Genomic DNA, 15,644 nt, shown 5'->3' with positions numbered 1-15,644 from the left:
AAGTCCAGTAGGGCCAACAACACGACTACACACACTCACAAAAAAAAGTACATACATATAACATATTCTCTCTAGAGTCAACAAGTATTAGCTCCACGCTTTTATATATAATATATATAATCTTGTGTTGAATAATATGTCTTATTTATTCATATATTTTTTTGAAACAATTTGAATTTATGAATCGCCAAAGTTAAAGATATCTGGGGATTTTTAATATACAACTTTTCGGAATTGGAAACTTGGCGTTATAAAGTTATCCTCACTTCTCGTGATCATACAATGATTTTATCACTGATTCTATTAGTGTCCAATTTTATTGTGAATAAATATAACATTGTTATAAATATATTGTGACGCAACTGTACGTATTCCTACTTTGTTAAAAACATCCTGATCAACTAATTCAAGCAAGTGTAGTTGAAGTCATAACTATCACGGTTCAACTTCTTTCAGCACCATTAAGTTACTAAAAAAGCTAATGAAAGACTTTTGAATTTAGGTACGTGAATCTATTTAAAGTTCGATCAAAATTGACACAAAAGACAATCAATAATATTACAATTAAGGTGAATTTTGGTAAAATTTCTAAAATCACACCGAACCCACAAATTTTTACACTTTTACACCTTGGTAATCCTAGACTGGCTTGTATCATAAGTTATTTCCGGTAGAAGTGGTAGAAAACTCCCAATTAGTTTTTTCCGCCGGTTCTTGTCCGGCGTGGGGTGTTTTTTAAAAGTATAATCTTTTTATATTAAAAGACGATATTTGAATTTGAGTATATAAAATTTAGAATGCATTGAAATATGGCGATGTAATATTAAAAACAAATAATTTTTATTAGAAAAACGAAATGTTATCTCGGGGTACAGGCACTGGCTAATGGATTATCCGGAGTGAATGATAAAAACTTACCAAGGTGTATTATCATAGTGCCAAAATCTTAGAATATGTTTTTTTAGAAAAACAATAACAATGTGACTGACAGCATTTTTTGACACATGACATTTGACAATTCTGCGGTAGAATCGAGAATGACAGCCGGCAAGAAATTTTGTGACAGAAAAAAACAAAACAGTAGTAAACATGTGAACATCATGTAATAATCGCTAACATCTATCAGAAGGCAAATGTTACATATTTAAATATACTTATTACCTATCCTCTAAAATGATAATTGCACTGCAAACTTTGATTTTTTTTCGCGAATCACTGATCGCCGTATTAGATAGATTTTTAAGACCTTACTACAAAAGACTGAGTTTCCAGTTCAAAGTAAATGACATTTATGATGATGATGACGATTCAGATGAACACGTATTTGCGGAATTTGATGATGAAAAGGGTGTAGTGTTTTATCCACCAGTATATGTACAGCGTTATGCCGCAGTCGTAGATTGTCTAATGGATGAACGTTGGTGTGGAAGCTTGGAAAAGGTATAAAAAAACCAAAACAAATTTAATCTGCTTGGAAAATTCTTCCGAAATATTCACCTATATTGTAATATAATATATTTCACACGATGTGTGTGACAAATGACAATATTTTAGAAACAAATTTTAATAAAAATGATTAATACTATGAAAGAAGTCTTAGCAACTATAATTTTAATTTCACAGGTTGTGGATTTTGGCTATCACAATATGAGTTTCATAAAATATTTAAAGGATGTACCAGGTTTGAAATATATCCTTGGTGTTGATATTGAAACAATACCAGTCCGATGTTCTTCTGACCTTCTTGAATGTGAGAGTTATGTTTCAAAGAGAGAAAGTCCATTACAAGTTACTGTAAGTGTAAAATATAAGATTTACTGAAATAAATTATTTCAATTATATATCGAACAACAAAATAAATGCACAATAAATTAAAAAGTACTTAATTTAATAAGGATTAATGCTGTATTGCTTAAAATTGCTTCAAAAATAAGCCATTATTTCTCTTAAAAAGTAAAGGATAAAAAATGGTTGTTGTGGGCTATCCGTAAGAGATAGACATATACCATAGTAGACAATTTTTAAGGCCCTTTTTAAGGTGTACAATACTGTAGTACATTATTTTGATCTATCTCATAGGGTTCGACCAGAGTTTGCAAAAAATGTGTTTATTTACGACATACTTTAGAAACCTCTAAAATTATCAGTGTTTCTCTACTGTATTGTGCTTGTATTATACACATAAACCTTCCTCTTGAATCAATATATCTATTAAAAAAACCTGATTCAAAATCCATTGTGTAATGTTTAAAGGTCTTAGCATACATAGGGACAGACAGCGGTAAGCAACTTTTTGTTTTATACTATGTAATGATTAGTTAACATTATGTGAAAAATATTCAATTTAGTATACTACCCTGCATGACTTTGTATCTTATAAGTTTCTTACAAGCACCCAGATATATTCAAGTATAATACTATTATACTTATCAAATATCAGTAGTTGATTTTTCATTTCTTTATTATTTCAGCTCTTCCAAGGTAATGCAGCAGATCCGGACTATAGATTGATAGGATGTGATGCCGTTATAGCGATTGAGATGATAGAACACATGCTTCCTCATGATTTGGAGAGATTTGTTCATACAGTGTTTGGATTCATTAAACCTAGGGTTGCAATTATCACTACACCCAATGGGGATTTTAATGTCCTCTTCAAAGCCCTAGAAAAAAATGGACTTAGAAGGCTTGACCATTTCTTTGAGTGGAGCAGAGAACAGTTTCATGACTGGTAATATTAGACATAAGTAACTACTAATTGCCTTCAATTAAATTACACATACTGCATCCAAACTAAACTATTCAGGGACCATCAAACACAATCATTGAAATGGTTTCATGTTAAGGAGAAGTTAACTTACATTTTCTTGCATTTTTTATCCCATCCTGAGCTAAATTCAAACTTTCAAATCTCTAACTTATTAGAAAGCTCAGTACAGATTAATTACAAAATTGCACCTTCAAAGACTGTCTAAAAGCAAGTTAATAAGAACAATGATTAAGAGACACACTTCACTGATTTTGTTAGGAGTTAATATTTTCTATCATTAATGTTTTTTTATGTTAGTGCTACATTTATAAAAAAAAAAAAAATTTCAATCTTCATAATATTATTTGCAGGTGTAGTAACATTGTTGCTCGGTATCCACAATACACAGTTGTGTCAAAAGGAATTGGTCCTGGACCGCCTGATACTTTACATCTTGGATGTTGCAGTCAACTTGCACTTTTTTATGCAAAGGATTATCAAAAACAGCCAGATTTAAATTTGAACAGTCTGGCGCTTGTTGCAAGTTAGTAGTATTACTAATTTTTAATTCAAGACATACACAATTAAAAAGTATCCTCGGAATTTGTTATTAGTTTTTTTTTTTCATAAGCTATTTATCACAAGAATTTATAATTTGCATTTAATTAGAATATTAAGCAACATATATAACATTTTTTTTTTACATATGGGTATCAAGACATTTAATTTGAAATGCAAGCACACTGAACTTTGTCAATTTTCTCTGTAAATATAGAGAACAGGTGAAGTACAATGCACAACAAAGTATATCCTACTCATCTCTTAAAATTTGATATTGTATCTCTTGCGCCATATAACCACTTGCTTAGCAGCTTAAGGGCAAGCAAAGCTGTATTTACAATCACCAATACTTTTTATTTATGCATATTTACTTATTAAACTGGTACAAAGTATTATTATTTAATTTAAAAAAGGAATTGTTCGTATTGATGAAAAAACGTTTCGTTCGTATTTGTGAAATTTAATTCAATACTTAAATTGGTTCCAGAGGCACCAAGTCCTAATAATTTAAGTGACATGACTGACAGTTGGGAGACTCCAGATTCAATTTCAGATAATATGCTCTATTTAGAAAACAAGTAAGATTTATATTTTGGTCTACAAACTAATATTGATGCTAATTTTACATTTGCCACAGTGTCTAAGCCACACTTGTTTATGGTTAAATTTAAATATATTGTAACATACATACCTTTAAAAGTTTAAATGTCGCTCTGCACTGTCTCATCCCTGTTTCATGTTACTGCTACTTTCTTCAATAAATAGGCTATTTAACACAAACACTTTTTTCCAATCTGTCTTATAGATAATGAAATGAGCACATTCAGACGAAGAAACGATTTTTTCTGGTTTATAGTTTTAATATAATATAGATACTAAAATATTTTGTATTTAGTAAGTCAAAATGAATGTTTTTTTTTTTTATTTTGATAAGTTGATTTGAGAACTTAACTTTTTTATAATTAGATTTCTTGTAAAAAAATGTTCCTATATAAACTTACTAATTATTAAACATTTCCTTCATATTATTAAAATTTTTTCCTTGTCAGTGATGAATCTTATACCAAGCTATTAATAAATCAGCAGTCTTTTATGACAATTGTTATTACAACACCTTCATTTTCGTTGGATAATCTTGGTTCCCAAGACAAGATGTTGCAATGTAATTTGGACTATGAGTTGGAAAAGAATTTCTTGTTTGATGATGAGGTGTACGTAAATGTCCTTATACCGAGAAGGAAAAGGATGTATAGAGTGTATGAGATAGAAGATGTTGCGAGCAGGTCTCATGTTTACTAATGTAAAATATCATATTATAATACAAAGTAATTTTGTTGTCAATGATTTAGTTTTACATAAGTATAAAAAAAAATCATAAGTGTTACCGCACTTTGCAGTGTGTGTGTTTTATATTTTACCAGTTTTGTTAGCATTATTATTGTATAAGTATCTAATTCAATTAGTTTTTATATGTTTTGTATAATTATATGAGAATAGTCCATTAGAGTTTTGTTAGCATTAACAACTCTTTTGTTATACTTATGTATTTGAGATTAGTTAAGCTAAGCTTGCCTTTCCTCGCTCAATACAATATTCAAATATCAGACTAATTATGCAGATTTTGTTATTACACTTTATCGTTCAACTTAGTATTAGTATTTATTATTAAATACTACAAGAATGTGTATGTTTTTACTATAAAATTACATTGTGCTAATAGTTGATACTTAATATTTTCAGATTGAACTGCTCAATGCTTCAAGTAAAGAAGTTCTCAAAAGTCACACTGGGCTTATTGGCGAAAAATAAGACTGATAATTTTGATCATACTAGAGAAGTTGTGGACGAGATTCGACACTTGACAAAGATGCTCAACTTTAATAAAGACCAATCAAATAGAAACATCCTAGGAAGCATTTGGTGCAATATCAATTGGGGCGAAAACGCCCCTTACTGGAACCAGTACTACAAAACTGTCAGGGAATATGCTTATCCTTTTGAGGTTAGTTTTTTTTTTTAATTTAATTTATGTTAACTTTCAAAAAGTCTATCTTTTTAGTAGTTTAGTTTTCAGTTTCGAAAATATGATAAAAATTTGAAAAAGTTTAAGAAAATTTCGATTCCTTATTCCTGTCACCTGTGCCACCACCCCAAGGCCGTTCTGTAATCTCCTTGACAAAATATAGGAATATCCTTAATAGATTCTTTTATTGGCTCACCTCTGTAAACACGAAGCAGTGTTAGATGTTCACATACCTGGAAACTGGGTTGCTGTACCAGCAATTAAGCAGGTCTTTTTATTATTATTGAAGTAAAACTTATATTAGACACCCAGCTCACTGGTCCCAGGAACCAGGAAGGGAATACGGAATATGCAAGATACTTATTCCTGCGATGGGTTAATTTATACATATAGTAGGTATTTAATCTTACATTTAGATTTATTTAACTCCCTCTCACATGTAGATTAAATCGGATGAATGCCGCATCCTAGATGCTATATCTGAGGAAATCAATAGACTTATAGACGTCGACCAACCTGAAAATTTCACAACAGACACGCAGAAGCTGGAAATACCTATTCGCCAATTAATGGAAGCTGTGGAACATATTACAACCGATGTCGACAAAGTGAAGTATGTTCCTTATAAAATATATTCATATAATAATAACACAGATAAAACTTTTGTTGACATTGGCATAACCATAAAATGCCTTTGCCCTACTTCTATTGGCTAAAATATTGATTAAAAAAATTCAATGACCCAATTTTTTTGTATATTTTTCAGGGATCTTCTCGAGTGGAATGGATATGACGTCGTAGACGATGTAGTGATACACACTCGACTAACGATGGACAATATGTCCTTGCATACACAAGAGGAAGACTTACAAGAATACTCTTTATCTGATGTAAACAATCAGTTTGAATTTGTTAGCTAGCTTTTTAATTTGAGTTTTTAAAGTTAGAACTCTCTTTAACGAACAAACTTGTAAGAAAATGAGTATAGATTTTTTTTTTTGATTGCCATGCACTTTCAACGTCAAATGTAGTAATTAAACGTATTAACGTTTATTAAGTCAAATATTTTTACTTTGAGTTAATTTTGTTTTCTCTCAATGGGTTAAGTTTTGAAATTTATATCTTAAATGGAGACTGTTTTTAATATAGTTAAAATAGTTTAAAAGACGGCCTGTAGCTTAAGCTTTAATTTTAGTAATAAGTACTTTTATAAGTAATTAAATGTTATCTTTTATGAGAATATGTTTAATATTTATACCCAAAATTACGTCATCTTGTTTTTCCGAACGGTTACTATTTGACATATTAAATTATTTGACAGATATGATGATATACGGCTTGAACTATGAATACTGTTCATGGAGTTACTAGTTAAATTATACCGTCTTTTTCTTTCTAATGACAAGCTAATGATGGAGTAAGCGAGATAACAGTTTTTAACTAAACACACTCTACAAAAACTTGGTCGGTTATCATTTATTGAAACAAGCATTGAAATGTTGAGTTCTCAGTAGATGATAGCTGATCATCTAAACGTTTTTAAGTCAGAAAACCAAATAAAAAAAATCTTTATCATATTATCTCAATAATATTGCTAAAATATATTCATTGCATAATACTAAATATATATTAAACGATTAGGTAGGCTATCGTAGTTTATAATTATTTAGTAAGTGGAATATTCTTAACAAATTGACCTTTTTGCAGTGGGACACATCAGATGTACGTTCCAATACAATATCAGAAGGTACCGCGACGACTCTACCGGATTATAATGGTTTGCGTTAAGTCTTTAACATAATTTTTAATAGTCAGACTTTATTTTGTTTAAGAAACTTCTCATAAACGTTGTTTGGCGGGCGTTTAGTTAAACAATGATTTATCTCTTTCTTTCATTATAGAATTTTAATACGAAAGAAGAAGACAGCACTGTTTAACTAATCACCCCCCTTAAAAACATATTTATTTGGCTTTGACTGCCTCTTTGGTCTAGTTGCTAGACATTAAAATCCTAAGTATGACCCCGGAATCTAGAAGTTGTACGCGTGTATACTCTAAGTACCGGTTTTCTGGTCATGTTCGTTTGCCAACCCATTGGATTATGAGAGTGTAGGAAAAGAGAGTGTTGTATTTGCGCATATGCCCCGAGTAGCTGGTTAATCACCCTTAGATGGGCACCGTGGCCGAAATCTGTCAAAACGACATAATTATCTTGTAGAAGCAACGTTTTTAATATAAAGCTTTCACAGTAATTATTCAATTAATTACTTACATTTTACGTGTCTTTCCATTTTAATTTAGTCCCGTACAGATTAATATGTAATTTTGCATTAACCTATAATGTGGCAAAAGCTAAGTGGATATTATACCTATACCACAATTAATGTTTTCATACATACATTTATTATTTGAGTTTAAATGAGTTCATATTGAAACGAATGATTGTAGTCTACTAATTTATTTATGACGCACATTTAAACAAAAATATTCACCTACGTGTCGGCAATTACGTAAATCGAATGTCACACAGATAAGTTACAGTTAAAAATAAAGTATGTTTCTTCATAATTAATTATTATAAATTACAATCGTAAACGCTCTTAGGTCGATGTCTTCGTCGAGCTCTTGATCAGAAAGTCCGTAAACTTCGTAAGTTACTTACCGCGGACGAAGATATTACAATAGAACTGGATCGCATTGTATGTCGCTTGATGAAATTGGCTCTTTACACAACTAAAGATCGCCAAGACCCACCACCGGCTAGCTGGATGCAGTGCAAGCTATTCGATCTACTCACTCTAACAGAAAAGGCTATTGAAAGAAGGAGACGACACTTCCTTGAGAGCTATCCATTAAATTCCATTGAATATTGTGAGAACATTGAAATATAACTAACGTTATTATTTTTTAATGGCTAAGGAATATAAAAAGTTCTGTCAGAATGTATGGATAATTTTTAAATTAGTATTAAATTAGAATATCCTTGTTATAACTTAATTTTGAATTATTATTTAACATGTAATAAATTATATGATCGTGCGTAAATAATATGCCACGGCATATGAAGCCCTTGATGAGATATATCTTGAAAACAGCCCTGTCTTAAGCAGAACAAGCGCCCACCTGGGCTGGAGATCGCCAAAACATTGCTTGCAGGTGCAAGCACTCCCCACAAAAGAGATTTGGTCGCCGATAATGGCGTCACCATCGGCGAAGCACCAATTAACGCGTGGTTACCAAATTTTTAGGCCTCTGCACCCTGGGTTAAGACAGCCCTATTTGGAAACCTAATCTTTTAAAATAGTTGGTAAAATATTTCACCTCTAATGAAGTTCCAGCTATTAATTAAATTTTGTTTGAGTTTCGTTCACAAGGGTTCCAGTACAAAGTTTCAATATTTTTCTTTACAAGTACCTGTCATATTACGGTAATACAGAAGATAATGTTTTTTGGCTGATTCAGTACACAACTTTAATTTCAGGTAATGTAAAACACAATGACGAAAATATTATTAACACGCTCTCAACCGATGACAGCACAGTGTAAGTTTAGCTTATGTTTAGGATTTCTGGATATGTTTTCTCGTACAATCAATTAAATTCCTTTTTGTATTTACAGAAAAGATATCGTTTCTAAATATAACGATGTTGTGGCGCAATCAGGTATAATAACTATCAATCATTTTTTATTTTATAGGAAGAATGTAGAGATGAGACACCAGACGGTATGTGGCACCTCTATCCGTCGGTATTGGCATTGTAAAAACAATTGACTATTTGTTATAAGATGTTATAAGTGACCCTTGCGTAGACTGACTAAATCACAGTCCAAATTATTATTTTTATTTTTAATTAATATATACGCAACGTAACGACCCGGGCAGACTTTAAAAAAATCCGCCACTAGTAAATCTAATCATCCCTATAATCATATTATTGGACATTTAAGTTTTATTTTAGATTTTAACATAGTTGAGGTTCGCCAAGAAGCTCAGTTCGATGATATTGAATTTGATGATGTTGTTAGTTTAACAACTAATGATCTAGAAGAATATGGTAATATGAATAATATTTTAAATGCGTATTTAGAACTTAATTGATAACATCGGTATTCGAGTTGTATTGATTTCAGATGATTATAACAATGATATCAGTCCAACACACGAGGTAGCAGAAGAATTTAAAAAAAATGTAACTATAGATCATTTCGGGTTCGAGGAAGTTAATAATATGAAATCAATAAACCCACAAGCACTCCAAGATAGTGATCACACTGAACTAGTCTCTAGTCCTAGCTGTGAATCTAATAATTATGCATCTAATGAAACCCTTCCAAATGAATCAAACGATATTGATAATTATAGCAAAGTAATAAGTCCATCGACAGATATAACTGATATCTCTAGAACAAACATTGATAAATCTATAAAGTTGAGTGTGTGTAAAGTAAATGATACACTGCTTGAGCCAATGTATGCGACAAAACAAAAAGCGTTCAAAAATAAATCAACTAAAACAAAGACTGTTAAAAAGGTATCTAGTAAACTAATAAATGGTCAATACAGAATCAAAAACAGAAAAATAAAAGAGCACCAGAAGCTGCGCTCAACATTATCTAAGCCGGTAAAGTATTTGAAAAATATTTTTTCTTGAACGAAGCCACATGCTGCTTCGAAAATAATGAGGTGCAGTGATTTTTACATAAAAAGGCGCGTTTATGTAAGCGTAGGTCAAAAGCAAATCTAATACAAACTGCAGTGAGAAGCTCTAAAGTATTGTAAATATTTGGATTTGGATATAAAGTTACCCAATTTGATCAAACTTTGTGTTATTTAAAAAATTTATTTATAGAAACTTTATTACCGATATCAGGATTGTTCATGATAAGCGGGCGTATATTCAAATTATTGTTCACAAATTCAATAAGTTTTTTCAACGTTTTTTAACGTGGTGTTCGGGAAATCTTGAATGTAACTGTGCATCCAAGATGGCTGCCTCGCTACCATCGACGCGACGCTTCACTAGAGCGCTGTTCAACTCCCATTGACACTCTTTTCCAACCAGAATGAATAAATAAGATGGCGCACCATGCGCCCTTGTTACATAAACAATTGTGTTCAATATTCAATATTTTTTCGTATTTTAGATTCCTGATAGTATGATAACTCTTTGCAATGCTGAAAAATACATAGAAAAAACCGTGGAAGATGTTTATGTAGATTCGGCTTTGGAGGGTCATATGAATACTGAAAAGGTTAATAATATTTTTGAAGAACTACGCGATATAGCTGCTGCTGAAGATAGTTTGTTTGTTGGAATAGTATCAGAATATGGCGAAGAATCAATAGCGTTACGTCGTAATATTGGAATTGATCCAATTATTGATTTTGAGATTGTAGACAATGAAGTGTTGGAGACAGTAATAAATATATCAAAAGATGATGATTTTCTTTCAAAGGGAAACGTGGATACAGAAAATTTATCGTCTGACACGATTTTTATTTATGGTAAGTATATTAATGAATTTCAATTTTTATCTCCTTTTTTTTCCTGTACACTACATTTCAGAGACATTGAGTTTTTTAAATGATGGTGAACTCGAATAAAATATGTTTCAATTATATTTGAACTTAGATTTCAATTACCTTTTTAAGCATTAAAACCATAAATATACGATATTTTAATAGATATCAACGAACCAAGTACTTCAAAAGGAGTTCGACACTTATCTACAGACGCTCAATGTGGACCAGATAATTCTCTAACATGTGCAACTATATCGGCAACGACGTCATCAACTGTAATACCAAATTTATTTTCAAATGGTATGAAAATCAAAAATTCACTTGCTGATATACGAGTACATAAAAGAAAGACAAATGACTTTAGTACGTGTACCGAATTATTGGACCCTGCACCGAGATTAGCTGGCCTGCCCATAGCAATGGGTATCAAAATTAAGGACTCAGATATTGATATTATCGATACGAGTAGAATTAAGTGCCCAACTATTGTACATGCGGTTGATGATAAAGAAATTCGAAACATATCTAATCGTTATGAAAATGCAAAAGAAACTAAACTAGAAAAATTGAAATGTAGCATTATTAAAATTGAAGATTCAAGTACAGAACTTTGCGGCAGTCTATGTAGTTCGACAAAACCGCCAACCCAATTTATAGTCTCATCAAAAAATGCGAGTGAAAATAAAGTGAAACACCTTAGCAAAATTAATAATTTGACCGAGAGATCTCAGAATATCTATGCAAAAAATAAGTTAATCTTTGGAGGTATTCATGTACACAGCTTTAAAGAACGCATATATTCTGAAGATGTTGTATACCAAGGTAACTGGCAACGTTCACGACCCTTGCGTAGGGTAAATTCAAAAAATTCTCAGGAATTAATTATAAGACGGAGTAAATCACTCCAAAAGAAAAAGGACTCAAATCCCAAAAAACACATGGATGCAATAAAAACTTTAAAGAACTTTAATGTAATTAAACCGACGCATCATTCTATAACATCAACGGTTAAACAAATTAAACTAAATGAAGCAAACAAGAAGCCTCTCAACAAAAATAAATATAAAACGTTAACCAAGGTAAATATTATGTATTTTAAATGCATTCATGATTATGCTTTATTTAATAATTATACTAATTTTTTAAAAATTTTAGGCCACATCCATAATGAATATGAGGTATGGCAAATTAATTGTTCTATGAATGACGTAATTATGTTGAGCTAATGAGCTGATATAAGCAATCTACTTTTCAGGTCACAAAAATCACAAAACAAAAAACAATTTTATTCCAAAAACTATGCGCTTGATTTAAACGCTACACGTCAAAACAAAGATGATCTCAAAAGTTTTAAAAATAATGATTATGTGCCCATGTCCATAAGAAAGAAAAGGCAACTTTCTAACGAAAATTGTGATAATACACTTAATTTCGATCCTAGAGTAAAAAGCTGTGATAAAAATAATGTAGTTTTTTTTAATGCTTTAAAAGAGGAAATTACAAAAGAGTTACTCAAATTTACGGAAAACATGAAAATTAATAACAATTTTATAGTACTTCGAAATGAAAATGAAACAAAGGGCAATACGAATAAGCCAATTTCTACGACTACTACAGAAATTGTTGACAGTAATACTTTAAATCGATCGATCGAATCGAATCGAAGCCCGCCATCACAGAATAGTTCTCCATGTTCATCGCCTAATAGTGTAGCGACTGTTCGTGCTGTGTTCACTCGTAATAAAGCACATCGAAGGGACTCTCCATCATCGGATAGAAGCAAATCGGGCTTTGAATCAGAAAATAAAGCTCTTAGAAACAAAAATTGCTCCAAACGTTATAAAAGCAATAAAAAGTCGTCTAACAAGCCTGCGGTAATGTGCTGTAACAAAGAAAATATTCCGGAATCATCAAAAAATCTTTTTTCCAAAAAAGATATTCCAAAAACAAGTAATTGTGCTTTTGTTGGAAAAACAAAAAGTGTTTTTATGGCGCAAGCAGCTACTGACCATTCAAAATTACAGTTAACACCACCAGCAGTTATGAAAAATAATTTAAAAAAACCAAATACGATGTACGATATTTCAAATAATAAACACGATAATTGTTTATCTGATGCGTTAAATTCCAACAAACTATTAAAAAACAGTTATGATTTAGATAATAGCCATTCTGATTGCAAAGAAGAATGTTCACCTAGTATAAGTTCGAATAATAATGTATCGACCTTACAATCAATTGAAGATGAACAATCACTTTATTCAGACAACGATAAGAATGACAATTCAGACACATTAGACAGTCCTCCTAGTAACAGTGCTAATAGGTCTTTGCATAGTACAAGAAGCAGTATTATGTCTGCTATAAGACAGTTAATAGAGCAAAAAATACATATTAATGAGAGTAATTCAAATGACAGCATCATTTCCGCATCTGAAACCATAATATTAAACGGAGAAGATATTAATAACAGTAGTTTTAATAGCAGTTTATCACCGTTGAGTATTACAACAGTGATTCCTAATCAAAACAGCACACTAGAAAGCGAAATTCAAAACACATTAGATAAAATTTCGAGAACAGGTCAAAATGACTTAATTTTGAGTTCTCCAGAAGTTAAACCATTAACTAACAATGCAGAAATCGATTCGATTTCATTAAAATCAAGCGATTTATCATCAATATCTACTTCTAAATTTTCGGAATATTATCTTGCTGATAATGAACTTGAAAATGCTTTAAATGTTAGTTCCGTACAAGATATATTTGAACGAAACGATCGAAACGTTATCACTGTGAGTTGTTTTTGTTTATGCTTTCAAATTTAGATACTATTTAGATTTAACGGTTATTATTTAGATTATTTTCGTATTTTTTTCACAGAATGTAGACGGACTTTTAGCTGCACAAGCGTTTAGTGGATTTTCAATGAATAGTGGATCATTATTAGGTGATCGAATAGATCGTGTCAACTTAATTGATTCTGAAACTGGCAGTCTAGCATTATGTTCTGCAAGACAAGCTGTAAGTTTATATGTTGTGCGTATTTACGCTTTTTATTTAGAAATTAATATTTATGAAATTCACAAATTACATTTAAATAAGAAGTTAAATATTGTTCGTTATTTATTTTAATGTATAGGTTTCAGAGGAATTGTTTGTGTCTAGTCGATCTTCTGATACTTACGAATCGTGTTTCTATGAAGATGATATATATGTTCCGAATTGGCTCTTCAATATTATCAGCCAGCAGCCATCTGTAAGTTAACTATTAATATATTAAGTACAAAAAAAAAAATCCAATAATATATTAGTAGTATAAAATTGTATACGATATATTAAAAGTAGTTGAAATTGTAATCATGACGATGTCTGTCCTCTAGACCGATTTTAAGCACCGTTTCTGATATCTTGCTTAATTTGAAGAAGTTGGTGGTAGGGTTTCGTGCAAGCCCGATTGAGTAGGTACCACCCACTTATCTGATAATCGTTGTTCCTATTTGAAGGATAACTACAGGAACAAGGGATATATCGCTATCTTAGTTCCGAAGATTGGTGTCACCTATCTCTATATAAAATAAAAGTACTTTGTAGGCACATAAAATATTATAATTGTAGTTTTCATAGAAATTGTACTAACTAAAACTATCAAAAGCAAAAAGACTGTTTAGATTGCAGAATCAGAAGTTGAGGAGGATTTTCTTCCTATTCCATTAGGAGAACCAGTATTTGATGTGAATGGCAATGCGTTGGAACCAGGAGTTGGTTTTGGCGCTGGCGCTGGTGATGGCAGGGGCATGCACAGTGATCAGTCCCAAGACAGTTCTGGCAGAGGAACCTCGCTTAGTTCGAGTGCAACATCGTCTGGACAAAACGAGGTTAAGATCCAAAAAACCAAACCAAATAAAAAGATCTTTAGTCAAAATTAAGAAAATAAAATAAATGCTTTCTTGCTACAGCCCATACTAATAGATTTATCAACGATTACTCCTCACTACACGCAGTATGTTCACGAACCAATGAACGTGCACGAAGTCAGTACTGATAATGATGAAATTAATGAAACTCATAGAAGCATTGAAGGTGAGACAAAAGTATTGCTTTTTGATGATTTATACGTACTCAATACTTATAAGCTATTGTATTATTTATTTATATTTTTAAATGTATTTTAAAATGATATGTGCAGGACTATTCTGATTTTGAAAACTTCGATTTTTTTCGTTACTCTGTAGGTGTATTAATAAACATCCATCAGATTTAGATTTTATTTAAAATTTCGAATCGTGGTCAAAATAGTGGATGATAGTTAATAAATATTGATCTCTAAAATAAAATTTACTTTAAATTGATCATGAACACATCGATGTTATTCTTCGTATCTTTCTACTTTGTTTCATCTGTGAACAAGTCACTCAAAGCAATTCTACTTAAATTATTTTTAAAATCTGTAATTGAAAACAAAATGTATTACAGTAACCATTAAAACATTTTTCAGGGGATACTGTGAATGACGTATTCGAAAGAGTAAGGAATACGAATGCAGTACAAATTACGAGTGATGTTGACGCCGATGTCAGTTCATTGGATACGGATGCAATCGATTCTGATGATTGAGAACCCTAATTATTCTTAATTTGAAAAATTCTTGTAATATTATGCAAATATATATATATAAAAAAAATTTACGTTATTAAATTAAATTATTGTACGTTTCAATTTGATTTTTTTGATCAATTACAAATTGTTGAAAATATAAGTTTAAAAAAAAATTAGCCTTTTTATTT

General features: G+C 31.1%; 1 protein-coding gene across 1 annotated transcript; it reads left to right on the top strand.

The window, feature by feature from the left end:
• The first annotated feature begins 1,011 nt into the window (after positions 1–1,011).
• On the top strand, positions 1,012–15,558 carry LOC113392387 (uncharacterized). The gene is made up of 24 exons (XM_064220800.1): positions 1,012–1,440; positions 1,624–1,794; positions 2,472–2,731; positions 3,121–3,293; positions 3,798–3,888; positions 4,360–4,593; positions 5,051–5,312; positions 5,777–5,946; positions 6,100–6,223; positions 7,041–7,110; positions 7,938–8,204; positions 8,815–8,875; positions 8,952–8,995; positions 9,293–9,388; positions 9,465–9,955; positions 10,479–10,839; positions 11,020–11,936; positions 12,013–12,035; positions 12,098–13,652; positions 13,741–13,881; positions 14,000–14,116; positions 14,529–14,735; positions 14,817–14,940; positions 15,356–15,558. Exons 1-24 carry the CDS (start codon positions 1,174–1,176, stop codon positions 15,472–15,474), a joined length of 6,345 nt encoding a protein of 2,114 aa, XP_064076870.1. The 5' UTR covers positions 1,012–1,173; the 3' UTR covers positions 15,475–15,558.
• The last annotated feature ends 86 nt before the right edge of the window (positions 15,559–15,644 follow it).

The sequence above is a fragment of the Vanessa tameamea genome, chromosome 5, assembly GCF_037043105.1.
Source record: "Vanessa tameamea isolate UH-Manoa-2023 chromosome 5, ilVanTame1 primary haplotype, whole genome shotgun sequence".
NCBI classification, from domain to species: domain Eukaryota; kingdom Metazoa; phylum Arthropoda; class Insecta; order Lepidoptera; family Nymphalidae; genus Vanessa; species Vanessa tameamea.
The sequence above is the reverse complement of the archived record's forward strand: the minus strand, read 5'-3'. Positions and strand labels throughout refer to the sequence as shown.